Below are 19,381 nucleotides of genomic sequence, written 5' to 3'. Positions count from 1 at the left end.
GTGTGTGTGTGTGTGTGTTGAACTTAGGGAGCATTGCACATCATCGCACATTTCATGTCTTGAAATGTGATTTTGCGCGATAACTTGGAGCATTTCTTCTTTCAATGCGGCTTATTATTTAATATAAATGAAAATTTTAAGAATTTTTTAAAGGAATTCAGAATAATATTAAATATAGTTCTTGGAAGTTTTGGGGGAAAGTTCATTTTTTTATTTATCCCGCTAAAATTTGTAAAGTAAGAAATCAATAAAAATGAATGCACAGTTATAAAAATCTATGTTAGAAACTTCTTACAATATAATTAGTTATAATGCTTTATATTTCCATAAATTCTAGACATTTTTAATTATTTATCAAATTAGCGATAGAAAAAACAGAAATGTTTTTTTTACTAGAATATATTTCTTACATTTCAGAAATATTTATGAAATTTAATAAAATTTGATGCATAAGTTTTTTCCAAAATTTACTTTTATAAAACTAGTTTCCAACAAACAGAATTGTATAAGAATTTTTCAAATACTTAAGGTATGTGACTACGCTCAGGATGAATCTTTTGAAAAATGCTTTAAGATATTTATATCTTGAAATTCTTGCATAAAAAAAAGATTGAAAAACATGCATGAAATCAAAATATACCAGTTCAATGACAAAAAAAAATCCTTTATTTAATTTGAAATCTTCTCCCTTTTTTTCAGGGGAGGGGGGGGGGCTAAAAAGAAGTATAAAGCAAAAATCATTTAGTTTCGAACTTTAACAACTGATTTGTTTAATATTTTGCAGATATCTTAAGAAATATATTACCTAGTTCCTGAAACTGTAAATTAAACTGTATTTCTATCCATTTTTAAATATTGGGGTGATTAAATAACACGAAATTTTCAATTTTCTTCGCAATGTGAAACATTAAAATAACTACAGAATATTTATAAATGGATAGATAACTTATTCTTTAATTCAGGAATTTCAGAACATATTAAGAAATTATTATACCAAATTTGAATAAAAAATATGCATTAGATTTTAATTTATGAGGGGTTTTGTTAGAAAATTCTAACGAAGATTAGAATTCTAGAAAATAACTTTTAAAGATGTAAAATAGCATTAAAATCCATATAAATGCAAAAATTAAAAAAAAATCAGTGTAACTTCTGAAAAAATAGACTTAGAAACAAAACCCAAACGATTTTATAAAACATATTGTTCAAACATTAGGAATATGAAATAAAATAATTTCATATTTTCTCAAAAAAAAAAATCAAATTTTCAATTTATTCACCTACCTCAACTCACAGACAACGTAATATTCCGATTAGCAGACATAAATTCTTTTTCGTAGGAAAATAAAACAGGAATGACCTTGAACAAAAAAAATGCATCGAACACACTTGGCAACACTGTTGATGAAACAGAGCAGAAAGAGATGCATCCTGACTGATAAGTAATGATGTGTCCTGATATCTGCAAACGACATTCAGTAAATAATCCTGTGATGACAGCTTGCAAGTAATATTTGTAATAAATGATTTGTATCGATGGGACTATCGTACATAATAAGAATGTCACAATATTTTAGGTAGACAAGGTAAAGGTAAAAACAGAATGTTCTTTACCTTTGTTTTCTATTCCATAATTTATTATTCGGAAGTTCTGCAATTCATTCGGGATAAAAAAAAAAGTAAACTTTAAATATTAGAAATAGAAATCACTGAAAAAATATATAAATTATTTTCTCTGCTATACAAGTTTTATAGTTGATTATAAAGCCAAGGCTTGATTTAAAATCATAGTTATTAGAATATGTGGGAACATAACATATTTATCTCATTAAATGAAATTTTTGAAACAATTCAAAACAATGGAATTTTATTTTATTTCATTTAAAAACTGAAGTATAGAGCGGGTATTTAAAGTTTAACCGAGTTTGTTTCATCCCTATTTCGGTAGAATGAGCGGGATTTCAATTCTGCAAAAACTTGATTTTTGAGAATCTCATTTCGTATTTCTATATAATAAGCCTGTATCTTTTTAAGTCCGTTTATATTTCCCGAACCTATTTCATTTTGTGTTAAATATTTTTATGCCATTTTCTAACCTGAAATTCTAAAAATTAGGACCCAGAGATGCCAGAATGAAATCGAAGTGAACTCTCTAATCTGTTTTGAAGTTGAAATTTGATAGTTTGTTTTACAGTTTTTTCAACAAAAATATATTTGAATTTGTTTATTTATATCCGATATTGTATTCATCACAAGCGTGGTGACAAATCATGTGACAGCATGGTAGTATGGCAAGCATAACTGTACATGCTATCTAGCGTCGAAACACATGGTGTTTTGCCCCATCCTTTTTCTTCCTGCAAGATACTTTCTTCTTGTGTACATCCGACCACTGTGCCACCACTGAACGAAGCACTATTGACAGGATTTGTTGTGGCCAGCTAATGATAATAGCACTCCTATAGATATCTCTCCCATGGCAGTAAACAAACAATGAGTTCAAAGCGAGAATTTATTCTGATGAGTTGAGCAATAATTAATCTGAGCAATAACCACCGAAAGTTTCGAGTGATCTGCTCGAAACTTTCTTGCATATTCTCCAATAAAAATCTTATTCTCCTCTCCCTACCTCCCCCCACACACGCACATGAAAATTGTGGTCTTTGGCGATCAATAGTTACAAAATATAAGCCATATACATCATTTTTACTACATCCAACGACCGAATATGTATTTTGGGCACCCTTTTACACCGATTGAAACCCAAATTTGACATGGAACTATAGTTGTCATCATAAGATCACATACCGAATTTCATTGATTTAAGTCATTGCGTTTACATATATGTGAAAGTACAGATCAAAAAACAGTCAAGCTTTTTACATATTAGATTCAAAATTCGATAAGTATCTACATTTTAGATGTTACACCTGTACACAAAATTTAACTCTCTTGATCTTCACGTTTTGTACTAAATTTTTTCTATGGTTGTGAATGGAACAATAGGGTTGGAATGAACAGTAATTTTCTTTAGTTGTGAACAGTAAAGAGAAATATCCTCCTCACCATTTTTTTCGTGATAAAAAATGGTGAAAAGATTTCAACATCCCTTTTTACTTTCTTGTATATGAGGTAAGTGGAAGTATTATCATCGTCAAAAGCATCCAACTCGAGAGTTTGATGAATTTCCAAGATTCAGATCTCTCTGAGTATGAAAAACACATTATTTTTTACCTTATTTGCTTGTCTGTAAACACGATGACTCAAAAACGCTTTGATCTAGACGGACGAATTCAGTTTTACTCAAACAACCAGCTAGAACTTCATCTGCAAAGATTTTGTATAAAATTTTAGATATATTAAGAAATTTGGTCTAAAATTCATATTCCAAACTTCGTCCGTCTAAATCAAAGCGCTTTTAAGTCATCGTATTCACATACAAGCATATAAGGTCAAAAAATGTGTTTTTCATACTCAGAGAGGTCTAAATCTTGGAGATTCATCAAACTTTTGAGTTGGATGTTTTTGACGATTATAATACTTCCTCTTACCTCATATACAAGAAAGTAAAAAAGGATGTTAAATTCTTTTCACCATTTTTTATCACGAAAAAAATGGTTAGGAGGATATTTCTCACAACTAAAGAAAATTACTGTTAATTCCAACCATATTGTTCCATTCACAACTGTCAAAGAAAATTACTGTTCCATTCACAACCATAGAAAAATTTTAGTAAATCTTTACAAATGATCCAAAACGTTTTCAAAACTTTCAACCAACCAGTAAGTTTTTGATTTGTAGTAATGAATTCTATGAACCTATTATCTATAATCTTCAGAAATTGTACTTTTGAGTAGTATAAAGATTATACATTAATTCTTTAAAAAAAATTTTAATTTAAAGTTTTTGAGTGCAAAATGTATTTGCTTTTTCTAATATTCCATTATAGGAAAGATAACTTTATTTTTCAAAGTTTAAATGGTTTCCTCTACAGTATTTTACATTCTAAAATTATTTTTCTGTAAACAACGTTTCTTTGTCGTATCGGCTATCCATGTAGCAAGATAGATATAGAAGCATATTTCATATAAATTCTTGCAATTTGTGTCGATCTTAAAATGTAAGCGAAGTTAAAAGGAAATTCACAAAATTGTCGGCTTCGTTTTATCTTATATCCAGCAGACAATATTCACAGAAATGGGAAGCTTTATTATCCTTTTCAGTTAACTTCAATGGTAAAAATTAGTAATTAAAGTACTAAATATATATATATTATTGCATGGCTGCTTTTATGCTTCATTGTAGCGTCAGATTCGTTTTCAAGAAAAGATTAGAGGTGTCCACCTGCAGAAATATAGCACAATAATCTCATTGTTCTGCAGTGTTATAGAATAAAGTACGTTGCAGTACATTATCGCTTAATGTCATATATCTTGTGATATTTGGTATTCTGTGCCAGGTAAATTTCTAAGTTTCTTTCAGAGTCAGGTGTACTAACAGTGAATAAATCCCCGATTGTAAATCCAGAAAACAGAAAGTAGATATATGAAGTTTTTTACTTCCTAAATAAATAATTAGAATTTTCATTTAAGTCAGGTGAAATTACTATTTAAAATTGATAAATAAAGAATATATTGGCTATGTATTCTTAGAAATACTGAAAGAGATACAATATTTCTAAGAATATATAGCGAATGACAATAAAGATTTTATTCTATGATAATAAAATTTTTCTTTTATATTTTTTTTAAAAAAGTGGCTTTATAAAAATTTAAGTCATAAAATCTCTTTATCGAGAATATTTTTAACCGATTCTGAATAATTTTAATACAAATTCTGAGGACAGTTACCGAAGCTGTAGGAAAACAAGTTCTTTTATTGTTGTTCTTTTGTTCTCTCTGTTTTGATAGAGAAAGGAAAAGACAGAAAAAAGTAATCTGAATGGCTGAAAAATCTTTAACATTTCTTTTACAGGCATCGCTGCATCCGAACCAATGTCCGAGTGATAACAGTCTCTGGTGCTAGGTTCTGCCTGGCCATCGTTTGGATTATTGGCTTTACTTTAGCACTCATTCCAATTTTTAAATGGTCAGAAGAAAAAGGCTTTTATTCCAGTAACGGACTTTGTTTCCCGTTGCACATTGATGATGCGTACAATCTTGGATATCAGTATTCAGCATTCATCTTTTTTGGTATCAACTTCACAGCAGTAAGTATCAATCAAACCTTTTTTATACACATTCCAGTATTCAGAGAAAAATAAATTTGTGTGGAAACGCAATAAGTTATCATCAGTTATTGTCGCTGCTTAAGAATTCTGATATGAATTATGCATGGTGTTTCAAGAAAAATGATAGTCTTGATAATTTGATTTCTTTCTATTTTTGGAAAATAAAGACTTGAAAATAAGACTATAGAGGTATTCGAAATAAAGTAGAATTTGTTTGGTAAAATTTTAGAGCACTGCGATTTTTCGCTTCTCGTTATTTTTACAGTGACGAATCTTTTCTAATTATTTAAGGTGCTCAGAATGATCAAGAGATTATTTACTTGTATATTCATTTTATTGGACTTTGTAAGCTATATTTTTAGTATGACATAAGCTAAACTTTTTTTAGCACAACATTATAATGCAATATTCTGACTTTTTTAAAGTTCTCAATAAATTAAGCCAATTGAGAGAAATGAAACGTAAAATATGAAAATACTCAAAGTGTCGTTTAATAAAACTTTGCTTGAATTGTAAAATTGCTTCAATCAAATTTAAAACGAATTAACTTGTTATTTAATAAATATAACATTTTTTATATTTGCACACTTTTATATATAAAACCACCGAAAAAACACTTTTATACATACCTAAGAACTAAATTTTAAGATCAATGTCGCAAAACCATCCATTTATACTCTACTTGAAGATATGTCTTCAAGTAAGATATAAAGGTGTGTTCCAAATTATATTTCGTCCCGATAACTATTAAGACTTAATTTATTTAAATGGGAAAAATCAAATTTAAAAAAGGAGCTGGGCCAGTTCTAGAACTCCTCCCTAAATCCTTATAATTTCACAATATTATTTTGTTTAATTTTCAACAAAAATAAGAAATCGCATATTTTAACTATATTCAATAAAAAAATTACCTTATATAGGATAATTCTGAACAAGAACTTACAATAAATACAAAACCAAACAATAATAATAATTTACAAAGGCCGTTATGATAATGGAATAGACCATTATCTTACTGAATTAATGTAATTCTTGGAACATCGCTTCCATTTAATTAGTTCTCACATCAAACCATGTAGCCCACAATTTCAGTCCAAGTTTTCGGAGAAGTTGAAGAGGCTAAAGAGTTATTGTGCTACCTTGTGTAGCCCCTGATTTTCACACATCTTCAGGTGCAGATTAGGCATAGTGACCATACCATCCTTTGAAAATTCATTAAAAAGAATACCCAGGCTGTAAAATCAGTCTAGATTTGCCCTTTTTATATCACGACTTTTTTTTTATTTGACACCCTTAAGATTCTTTGTTATTCTTGATTGGTATTGTATTCCTGAACTCTTTGAATATTATTAATCAGAATCATCTCGTTTGCATAATTTATACAATGAGTATCAAAAATTATCTTATAAGCACTTCCCAAATGATATTATAAGAGTGCTATTCTAACAAAGAACCTTCTAGTACAGTCATCTTTTGTAAGTAATGGTTTTGATAATGGAAATAATTTAATCATGTTTAAAAAATTGATAAACAAATATTTTGTTGTAATTATATTATTCCTTATCTAATTTTCAGCGTGAATAATTTTTCATTTCAATGTCAAATCCTTTTGAGACACAATATCTTATCTTGATGTGTATGACATTATTACAAAATAATAAATTAAGTTTAGTCTAACTAAGAAAAATGGATAAAACTCAAACGTGAGTGGCAATGAAATCTTTTTTAATACTTATTGCCGAATGACAACAGCCAAATATAAACAGAACGAACGTTTCGGAGAGTTTCTTTGAACGTTTCTATGGCTGCACTTCATTCGACCTTTTCAGTGATATTATTTTCATCTCCTTACAATTACTTTCTCCATATTTAATCATTATTTCAGATTAAATTTTATACGCAATCTTTAACAATGATTTTAAAGGAATAATAAAATTCATAGTCATCCATTAAAATAATCAATTGCGTGATTTTGCTAGTGTTGAAATTAAGATAAAAGAAAACAAAATTGCTTTCTTCGGACATAACTCAGCGCATGTAGGTTTTCATTTTTGCTTTTATTTTGTAGTATATGCACTTTGAAATTTGCATGCGTAATAAATTGTATTAGGCTGTTTCAATTAAATTCACGTTTTTCTGTTTTTATCAAATAACTAGGAGAATTTTAAAAAAATACATTCTATATTAGTAGTTGAACAGACTAAAAAGTCAATAAACCAGGAGACCCAGCTGTTACAACCTAGTTCTTATAAAAATATCAAAGTATTTAATAAAAGAAATTTGAATTCTTCATGAAGATCTTTTACAGCAACGGCATAAAATACATTTTCTTTATCAATATGAGAGCTTCTCCCATTTTTATGCCATTAACTATCGCTATAAGCGAAATATTTTCTTCTCAAGGTATTATATAAATTTAAACCTAATAATACGCGAATACTTCTTAAGATTTTCTCGAGTTACTTATTATTAAGGAAATTATATTATTAGAATTATTATTACTATTAGTAGGATAATTATTAAGGAAATTTAAGAACTTTTATAACTAGGAAATGTTATTACTTTTATTATTTTATCGAAAATGAGAAGTTTTTCTGAGAGAATAAGTGCATACTCTTTAGTTTTATTATTTTGATATTTTAAGTTATAAGAAAAAAAGTGTTTCTTATTCATTATTTTGTTTCTTTTATTTTAAATAACCTGAGAAGTCATTTTTCACACATAACTATTATTTTATACAGACATACTAAAGATTTTGGAGTGAGATTTGTGCACGTTTGTTATGTTGAGTAAATATAGGGAAAATGATGGAATCAACTTATTGTTTTGTGCGAGTTTTTGTTTTTTTAATTGCCTATCCTCAAATTTAGTGAATAATAAGTAATTTTTAGAAAATCTAATTTTGTTTTATGATTTTCAGACTAAATTCCATTCCTTATTAATTCCGTTCTCCGCTCCGTTTAACTCCGTTCGGAAAATAACTTATAAAGCAGTTATATGCAATGTTTGAACAGAATTATTTGTATTAAAATAATCACAAAATCTAGAAGATAACCCATTTCGTTAATAGAAAAAAAACGAAAAGATAATTTTTTAATAACTGAACCTATTAAAACAATTTTTAGAGAAAAATGCAGCTTTGCCGTTGGAATACAAGGTTTCTTTATCTGTATTTGACATATGACTTCAATAGAAATAATTTTTTTAATCAAAAAACTAGAGGCCAAAATAGAAATTGTTAAAGCATATGACACTAAACATACTTCAATAAAACTTAATTATAATCAATTTACAATGCATTTCAGATTTTATAAAATTTTCTTTTCTATTAAATTTATTGTGGTTTAATTTTCTAACAGCATTGTTTCCATCGTCTCAAGCTATTGTGTTTTATTCAAGCATTTTAACCACGTGATGCATTTTCTCCTGGTAAACACAGGGTGTCCATAAAAAAACTCCGGGGTTTTGATGCACATTTTTAATTCAATTATAAAATTATGTTAATATTATGTATGTACTTAAAGGTTAATGTATCAAAATTTTTACCATTTAGTAGATTTCAATATGTCCCCATCTGTGGCACGGTACACATCCAAATGGTATTCAACCTCTTCCTATGTCCTGGCCAGCATGTCTGGAGTGAAGTTTGCCACACAAGAGATTATTATTTGCCTGACTTCCTGAATTTTTTCAGGGTAAACGAGATTCTTGACCTGTCCCCAGAAGAAAAAAATCTAACGGAGTTAGATCCGGGCTTCTTGGAAGCCAAGAAATAGGCCCTGGCCTTCCAATCCACTTGTAGCCGAATCGAATATCCATTGACTCCTGTACACGTTGAAAATAGACAGGGAGCACTGAACCTTTTGCTGTGGCGTCGCCGTCGCATTGCTCTATGGAATGAGCGTCTATTACGTTACTTCAAGGTCAATGACGCGCAACGCTATCAGTTGTTGAAAAAAAAATTGAAATTGCCGTGAATAAAATTTGATGATCTACTGATTTTTTCAAAATGAATTGATCTGGCCAAACTCTTTCCGTTAACTCGATATGATTTTTTTAAACCCCGGAGTTCTTTTATAGACACCCTGTACTTTATTTTTTTACTTTTGATTTGCAAATAAAATGACATTTTTTTAGTTCTGATAAATAGTTATTTTCTACTTTCTAGCATCTATTGTATTTCATAATTCACTGTTGAAATTCTTTTAAAATCTTTGAATCAACTTTTTATTCAGGAATTTCCTACCCAGATGCCTATCTATCATATGGAATTAAAATTAATAAATTAATTTATAATTGAGTTCTAAAAATCCAACTTTTCTATTGCTACCAGGAGTATATAATTGCGTGGAAAGTTTCATAATTCTAGGATGTTAGAATGCGAGTGAAACTGAATTACAAAATTCCGTTTATATTCAGTTAAATAAGATCTTGTAGTAATTTAAAGAAATTATCTTCATCAAACAATAAGATAACTGTAAAAGCATTGACTATTTTATTAAAAATCTTTCTACTGCATAGTGATTCCGCTCATAAGGTCCATTATGTACACGAGTGTAATGCACATGAGATCTAGTCGAAAGTTTAACAAGAATGTAATGTAGAAATTTTGAATGTTGGATCACTAGACTAAAAACGAAATGAATACGACTGTTCTTAATAATTATCACGTACCTTCAAAACGGAACGCAATGTAAAAGAAGATTATGTAATAGCATGTAGTAGCAAAAGCAAGTTATAGCTTTCCAGTAAGTAGGAGTTATAGAATATATAGAGATTGGTGCATATTTTTTTTTTCAGTAAGGGTCGACAGATTATTCAGAAGAGAGTCAAACCTGTCCTTCACAATAATTTCAAAACTATTCAACAGCCATAAATATGTTTTTACAGATAAGAAAAACTAAAGAAACATGGTAAAAATATTAATTATATTTGTATTAAAATAAAAAAAAGCACTCAAAACATTCATTTCATTCAATTTAACTAGAGGCATACATTTCCTTATAAAGTTTGTAACAATTCATTTACAGTAAAAAACACGCTTCAAAATTCCCCCTAAATTTAAATTTAAGGACTTTTTTAGAAAACGTAGATATTGAGAATGCAGACGCATGTGTATAGCCGAAAAAGGTTAACAAAGTTGTTGATCAAAGATAAAATGCCATTCGCTTGAAAAAAAAGATTCATCTATTTAAAACTAATTCAGAGGAGCAGCATTAATATCTCGCAGTTTTTCACCGCTTCTAAAACAGACGAAATAATAATGATGGTAATAAAGAATTTAAAACTTTTATAAATGCAATTATGTTTTTACTTCAAAGTTATTTGTATGTACGCATGTGCCTTAATTTTTCTACCCTTGTTGTAAACTAAATAGAGTTCCGAAGTGAAATAATTAAAAAATATGAAGATAATGGGGTTCAAATATACTCTTCCATTTGTAAAAACTATAGAACACAAGCATACGAGTTTAGTTGGCAGCTAAATGATTTTATTAGTAAACTTAAAAACTATTTATTCTCAGATTCGGAAACCTTTCACACTTTTGCGCATGCGTCAGGAGGCATTTATTTCGTCAAAAAAGAGATGAATGGGAAAATAAAAGGAGGAGATGTTTACATTTAGCAATAGAATGAATTCATATTATTCGGGGAAATTAGGCGTAATAACTTCTCATCTCTCTGGGTACCTTCCCTTAGCGAAATATAATCGTCGAAAAATACTAATCTAGAGAATGAACTCAGATTATTCGCGGAAATCAGTTGTAATAACTTGTCATCTTTCTGAGTACCTTCCCTCAGCGAAATATAAATCGTCGAGAAATGCTAGCCTCGAGATAATGAAACGAATATTATTCGAATATTTTCATTTCCTTTTATTGTGACCTTTTTGTTACAGGTCATGTTAATCATTTCTTTGTATGCCAGTATGTTTTACACCATCAAGCGAGATCGTGAATCTGCACGGCCCGTCATACTTAAGAAGCACGAAGATACTGTTTTGGCCTTTAGATTCTTTTTCATTGTGTTGACTGACTCACTTTGTTGGATTCCTATCGTCATTATAAAACTCTTGGCTCTCGCAGGAGTTACTATTTCACGTGAGTATCTGGACTTTATATTAGTTAAATATTTTCTATTATTGTGCTTCTGAGTGACATTTTGTGCGTTATTTTAAGAAATTCAATTAGTCCTTTAGTGGGTTTTAAAAAGATAATTTAATCTTAAGCTCCCAGTTAATATAATAGCTACAGATTAATTTTTATGAGTCGAATTTCATTCGTTAATATAAAACAATAACGTTACGAGAATCATACAGATATCAACTCATTAATACAAAAAAGTATGCCTACAGTAGTTCTAACGGTTTTATTTACACATATTCAAAGTGAGTTGAAAGTTTACAGAAAAACTTTAAAGTCAGGCTACTCAGAAAAGTCTTTTTCACACTGGAAAATATGGGAGCAGTGTACTTCCACTACGGAATCATTGTGACAAAGGAACTATTGGTAGTCAAGCAAGCTGATTCTACGCCTTGAGTACGTCTCACGAAAACTTTTACGAGACATGCTGAATGCATATAGTTCACAATTTGAAACCTACGAGCAGCAAGATAGGTAATAAGCTACATAAAAAAATCAAGATGCTTATTCACTGTCAAAGTTCGAAGATTTTAGATAAATATTTATATACACGAAGTTTTGTCCTGATTACAAAACATTAGTATGAAATAATTGCTGAAGATAGTAATATAAAATTTTTGTCATTTTATAGCTCTGTTCTTTATATATATATATATATATATATATATATATATATATATATATATATATATATATATATATATATATATATATATATATATATATATATATATATATATATATATATATATATATATTTTAATTTATTTATTTGCTATCATTAAACAAATGTCGCAGCTAATTTATACATGGAAGAGTGAATAAAATTTTAATTTTTAGCGAGATGGAATTGAAAGGAAAGCATAATATTTTTTGTGACTAATGTCCAAGCTCCTCTTAATCAGAAATAATTGATTAGCCATTTTTGAAATGATTCAATAGTTGAAATGAAATCAACTATTTCTGATCAAGGAAAGTTTAGGCATTATTATGGATGTTTGAAACTCCATTTCGCAATAATAAAACATCGAAGGCTTAGAAAATAAGCATTGTGTCTAATGTTGAATAATTTTTCTTCAGAGAAACGTATTTCTAAACTCTTTTAATTTAATTGAAATTAATGAAAGATTTGTAACTCATTATTTAATTGAAATTATGCCATTCATTTTGGTTTTTGTATTCTCGAGTTTCTTGACTTCTCTGAGTGTTTTATTTTTTTTAAATTCCAGATAACTTATATGCATGTGTTGTCGTTTTCATCTTGCCGATTAATAGTGCTTTAAACCCAGTCCTTTATACTATCGCGGCACCTACGGAGCTCAGAAGGAAAATTGAAAGATGGCTGCAGAGAGCTTTCATATGGCTGCAACGATTTGATTGCATAATAAAATCAAGTAAAAGTACTTTCAATTTTTTATATGAATCCTTTTATGAAATTTCATTTCATTTTTCAACGAATGTCACTAAGTATGTATTATGACATAAATGAAGTGAATGTCATTGAATGTATTACTTTCAATGTATGAAATGAACTACTTTAAAGCAGTGTTTTTTAGCTTCTTTTTTCTCTTGAGTTACAGTTCAGAGTGAAGATATAAAAGCGGTACCCCATAACGTAGACGAAATCATAATAATTGTCAGTAAAGAATGAAAATGATATGCAAATCAGTTTTATAAATTTACATCTATAAATAAAATAAAGGACTCAACTTATAAAGTAAATACTTTCCGAGTTAAAAACTTTTAAAAGATGCACTGTATTTAGAGCGCGTCTTTGCCGCTACTTCTAAAATACAAATAAACTTAGCTAAATTAGAAATAAATATTAAGTTTAAGTTGCAAAAAAAAAAAGAAGAAAAAAATGGAATAAAAAAATGAAGGAAATGACGGATGAGGGCTGAATACTTTATCGAATTTCACCTTCAAGCAGGGATTCAAACCAGATTTTTTCTGTGACGTGTCTGACTTTCATCCAAGTATTGACCCCTCATGACCCGAAAATCCCAAGCAGTTGAGGTTTTTTGAAGACGAGAAATAGTATATACAAAGATATGACATTAAAAAACAATAATTAGTAAGTAAGTAACTTAGTAATTAATAATAATTAGCAATTAATTTCTCAAACAAATCAATTCAAGATTCCAACCCAAGCAAAACTACAGATGAACTAAACACATCAAATCAGCAAAATATTATAAGATACTATAAGTCATTAGATAAGAGATAAGCATAAATTCCATAAGATAATTAGACAAGCATCAAACTATAAAGCTAATAAACATCAATAAGACTGATATCAAGTATAAAAGTGAAGAACATATCAGTTGAAGGTAAATATCCTCCAATTGGATTTGAATTAAATTATAAGGAGAAAAAAACTGGACTTATTCCTGCAAACAGTTATACTTATCTAAGTTGAACTTTCCCGCGCTAAACCCAGGAAAAGCCTGCAACGCTTTGTCAAAGCACCTCGTCATCATATGAAACAATGAGGGTCAATACTTGGACGAAATTCAGACCTCTCACAGAAAAATCCCTGCTTGAAAGTGGCCCTTGATAAAATCTTCAGGCCAAATTCATCATTTCCTTCACTTTTTATTCCATTTTATTATCTTTTTTTGCAATTTAAACTTAATATTAATTTCTAATTTGGTTAATTGACCTAAAAGTTTCATAAACATAGCAAAATTTATATTTGTCAACATTTTTAATGATTTTTCTATTTTCATTAAATATTTCCCAGAAATTTTGTGTTTCCCATTTGGAAACCCCTGTTCTGGACACTTGTTCATACCGTAGAGCATCGATTACCCGAATACCGATAAACAGAAAGGTCAGTTAATCAAAAGCCTTCAAATAAGTAAATTCAAATTTCCGCTCTATATAGCTCCGCTACTGCTTTAGCACTGTAGTTTTTTGCAAACTAACTTATGAAGCAAACCTTGCATCATCAATAGAGAATCAGCCTTCGCTTGTGATAAATCAAGCTGTAGTTTCTGAACCCATCACAATGGCGACTGAGCGTGAATGCATTGTTCACATAATGTTTCCATTAAACTTAAAATAGGCCAGTTGAAGAATAATGCTGATGGATATTAGTTGCAATTTTTTTTAATCTTATGCCATTAGAATTAGAATAATTAAGGAAATGTCAATACAGAAGTAAAGCATTTCATGCATGACAGAAATTTTATGATTTCATGTATAACCTCCAATCTCAGAATTTTTTTTTTTTTTTTTTTTTGCGTGTATCTTTTTTTATTTTTGTTAAAATCAGGAAAAGAAATTTTATTTTTCAATATATTGGTCCATTTAAAAGGAAAAGCAAAAAAAGATTGCTTGTTTTTAAATTTTAAATATGAATATGCCTTTTATATGAATTCTTTACTGTCCATTGATTTATACAAAATCAATAGACAGTAAACGGAAATAAAATTTGATAAATTCACGGAATGCAAGCAATCAGAACTGTATGAAGTCATTTTTTTAAATCATTGTAAACCTTGTTTATCACAAGAAATGTTAAAAGCCAATTTTGACTTTTTGAGCTGTGCCTGATTTTTATCAGTAAGGGTAGGATCTTCAACATTGGCTGTCATTGTGCCGAATGAAAATAATATTTCATCACATTACCCCAGTCATTTAAATATATATATATGTATTTTGACTCTAATGACTTATCTCACCCGGCTCTAGTGACTTATCAGTATATAAGTCATTAGAGTCGGGTTTTGCGTGTCTGAACATTTCTTCGGCTATTTTAGATCTTGATATCAATTTTTCATTATTAAATAAAATTCTTATTTGTACCTCTGTACGCCAATAGCTTTGAAATTCTCTGTGTGTTCAAACAAAATATCATTCTATGATTATTTATAGTGCACATGGGTTCTTTTGAAGAAGTGAACAATTAGTTCACTCTTCAAATTGATATCCACTATTAAACTGTAAAAATTATCATATATTTCCTTGTCCAAAGAAATTGCGTGTAAGAAATTCATGCCTAAAGAAAGAAATATGTAGGTCTGAATTAGACCTGAGCCATCTTATCAAAAAATATCGAACCATATAATGATTGTGGGAACGTTTCTCAATTTCGCATTTAAGCGTTTCCGTTAGAGAGACAGTTTTTGTTAAAAAAAGAATCAACCATATTCTTTTATAATCATTTTATCTGCAGAGTAAAAATAACTAAATGTCATTCTGAAACAGATATAGTTCTATTAAAGGTATGTTATGTAAATACTTTTTTATAATCAGTGGCAAATAAAATGGAAACTTCTAAAGAAACGCATCGATATAATAATAGAAAAGTTAAAATTAGTATTTAACCAAGAATAACTCTAAAACACATATCAAATCATCTTAATATAATACATCGTAATAGCTCTTAATGATTTCAAGTTAATTTGTTCTGAACTAAAATAGCACTTTTTAAACAACCTGTTGACAGTTATAATATTGTTCGCTTTTGCAGGTGTATCCAATTCCTCCAGTTTGACAAGAACTGTCACTACACAAGAAACTCGATACATACCAACGTCTTCTGGTGGAGAACTTGAACTCTGCATTACAGCAATTTAAAGTGTATTCCTGTGAGCAAATAACGTTTGAATATTTATTGTTCGATCCTACACTTTGCGTCATTGAGTGTTCATTTGGCAAAATGTGAAAAAAAATTGTACCAAACACAGAAGAAATGTGAAGCACAACCTCATTCAATGTTTTTTGTCAGCTCAGTTTTAGCGTCAAATTTTGAATAAAGATTATTAAAACAACTGCTTTGATATTTTTGGCACGCTTTTAACAATATCATGATTAATTGCTATAAACTCCGTTTGCACTCAACAAGTAGCATGCTGGATTAATTCATGCATTCGTAAAACACTTTTAATAAATATTAATCGTATTAATTCATGCATTTAAACACTTTTAATAAATTTTTCAACATAATCTATTTATTAAAGTTGCCTATATGCTCGTTAACTTAATGCTTTCATTTATACTTACGAGATTTTGCGAATGTTCCGCTTCTTGTTACCGTTCAGTGACTAAGTTAATGGTCGCTATTCGTAAAAACTCAGTACTTGTAGCAAGCCAAATACTTGCTGAATGCTCGTAAAACTAGTGAAAGCAAGCAAATGTACAAGTGTACAAAAAAATTAGCAGAGACTTCGGATAAAAGTGATTTTACCAATTAAAATATTAATTTAGTAAAAACACTCTTCAGTTAAAGAAATGAAAGCAATATTGATTTTGCTTGGTATTCACTTTGATAATACTTCTTAAAACATTGTCAAATAAAACTTCGAAAAAAATTTAAAAACAAAAGCACATAGGCCGCAGAAAACGCAAAATGCTGTTTCATTTTTTCTCTTAAACAATTATTGACAAGATTAGTAAAATAAATTTTATGATGCATAATATTTTAGGACAATGATATTAGATAAAAGCCTACATAGACCACTTACTTTTTCGGAAACTTTTTTATTTGTAAAACAGGATTTTCTTTAAGAAAATCTCTTTAAAAAACTAAAGTTGTAAAAAAAGAAAATAAAAAATAATTGTTTATGAATTTTTTCTCTCTAAACATAAAGCATTTCTACTATTTCAAGTAGAAGTAGTTTCTCTTATTCTTTAGTACTAAAGAGGATCAAGAGGAAAGAAATCGAATTAATTCAGCCACATGAAACAGACAAAAGAAAAGCTTTTAAAATTTTATCATTCTTGGCAATAAGCTTTCGTTCTTAATAATAAGGATAAAATAAGCTTCGCCAACTGTAAAAATTTCTGTTAAAATCTCAGCTCTGGTCAGAAACAAGCATAAAAAGTCATCTTCGTAAAAGAGTGGGAGGAAGATCACAGAAAAAAGAAGCTGCATACAAAGACAAAAAGGACTTCTTCTTCTTCTGTATAGCCGAACACCCCATATCCACTGAATGTAGCAGTATCGACCGAATTTGATGAGATCGGCTGCTATCTTTAGCATAGTCTGTTCATAACACTGACCGATATTCACCATCCCTTTCGAGGCAATTGGCCCTTAGCCACAAAGTGGTCAATCACTGACCTTCCTCTTCATCTTCCCATACACCTATCTTCCTATTAAACAAGGAACAGGCCATCACTTTAAGAAATTTCACCAAATTCTCGTTTCACAGCAACAGAAATCCAAACACCTTCAAACTTTCAAACATTTGGAAAAAAACTAACAATTTTTAACATCATGTCCTTCAGATTTTAGGATTATCTGATATCATCAGTACTGTACTTAAGTCATCATTTTCAACTTTCAAATTCTTTCTTAATTCCGAGATTTCTATGCATTCCTTTAAATAATGATAAGCAGTACTGATTCCTCTACAGATGCATTTATTTTCCTGCATTCTTCCACATATTTGGAAATATGCGTCTCCCATGTCCTGATATAATTTGGCTTACCAAAGGATAGTATCTTCTTAATTTTATTTCTGGGTTAGGAATAAAGTCATAAGTTGCTCTTCCTTATTGGACATATACCATCTGTCAAATCATTAAAGCTTTATTTCTTCACTTAATTCCCATTTTAAGACACTATTTGATTTGGGAACAATTATATCAACACTCTCTTTCTGTGCCGCCAATTTTACATATTGATTCTCTGTTTCTTTGCCATATATTCCAATATGAGACTTAGCCCAATTCAACTCTATCTACTTGTTAATTTTTACATTTTTTTTTAAATCTTTTCTTTCATCGACCATATTTCCCTATTACAATTGTGAGATGATTGTATGGCTTGTAGGACTGACAGAGAATCTGAAAAAATTGACCATTTCTGTCCGTCCTCCACCCTTTCACAATATTCAATGGCCATTTTTAGAGCTCGCACTTCTGCCTGGAAACTTGTAGCATCGTTCGATAATTTCACAAAACTTTATCAATCTCTTTCCCATAGTAGTATAGTGCTATTTCAGCTCCTATTTCATTATAATCTTTCAACCAATCTTTAAAAATTTCTATTCCATCCATATCTATGATTTTAATTTGAAAACCATGAATAAACTATTTTGCATGGTATTGTTCAAATTTGTCAAAATACATCTCATAATAGACAAGAAGCACTCGAGTGTTTCTTGAAAAAAAAAAAGAATCTTACGCATAAAATGATATTACATTTTAAACAAAAATTAAATAGATTGCATTTTATAATTATTTCAGACGTAGAGAAAATTATGTGAGAAGTATGACGATTCAAAAATCATGATTAGGTATTCATGAATACTTGAAAACTTCTTATGATTGTTAATATTTATTTTTAGATGATATGCCCAGAGTTACTCAGAGTGAAAAAATTTCTATGTCGTTTTTAAAAAAAAATAATTATATAATACTTTAAATGTAAAAATGCTTTTGTATAAAATAGTATAATGCATAAAATTCTCTTACTGACAATTCTCTTTAATTGGAATGAGAATATAAGTCGTATTAAATGATTTTTATATCTCGTAACTTTTTGATAAATTTAGATTTTATCAAACGATTTTTAAGAATTACCAAAAGCTAATTTTTTCCGTGAGTTACTCATAAATTTTAAAGAATGATACAAAAGCTGGTTAAAATTGTGAATGGCGATTCATAGATTAATAAATATAATATTTAAAAATTTCTATAATATTATCATTTAATACGGAAGGCAGTAATAAAGTTAAAATAATCTTTTCTATACTTGGAAGGATAAGTTTTTAAATCATAAAAGATTAACTATATAATTAATTGTCAAACACCTTTCTCTAACATCTTCCCCATTTTTCACAGCAATTTTGAGCAAAATTTGTAAAAAAATTATTTTAAGAACTTTCGATTTAAATAGCATACAAACTCTTTGTGAATTTTACTTTCATTTATACAGATTTAAATTTAAACACTTGATGAAAGCAGACGAAATTACAGACTTTATCAAACTATTTATTTAAAAAAATATCCTAAAGGTGAACTTTTTTCAGTCACCTTTTAAATTGTTTTCAATA

General features: G+C 29.0%; 1 protein-coding gene across 2 annotated transcripts in view; it reads left to right on the top strand.

Moving 5' to 3' along the window:
* LOC129958692 (relaxin receptor 1-like) overlaps positions 1 to 16,112 on the top strand; it is a 154,064-nt gene extending 137,952 nt beyond the window's left edge. Inside the window, exons 17-20 of one of the 2 annotated variants that reach the window (XM_056071339.1) lie at positions 4,975 to 5,209; positions 11,129 to 11,330; positions 12,602 to 12,766; positions 15,850 to 16,112. In XM_056071339.1, the coding sequence (XP_055927314.1) occupies positions 4,975 to 5,209; positions 11,129 to 11,330; positions 12,602 to 12,766; positions 15,850 to 15,956 (709 nt within the window). In that variant the 3' untranslated portion in view covers positions 15,957 to 16,112. Of the gene's footprint in view, positions 1 to 4,974; positions 5,210 to 11,128; positions 11,331 to 12,601; positions 12,773 to 15,849 lie in introns of both variants that reach the window. The other variant, XM_056071338.1, reaches the window with a different exon arrangement.
* The last annotated feature ends 3,269 nt before the right edge of the window (positions 16,113 to 19,381 follow it).

Source organism: Argiope bruennichi, chromosome X1 (genome assembly GCF_947563725.1).
Source record: "Argiope bruennichi chromosome X1, qqArgBrue1.1, whole genome shotgun sequence".
NCBI lineage: Eukaryota > Metazoa > Arthropoda > Arachnida > Araneae > Araneidae > Argiope > Argiope bruennichi.
This window is presented reverse-complemented; position numbering and strand designations above follow the sequence as displayed.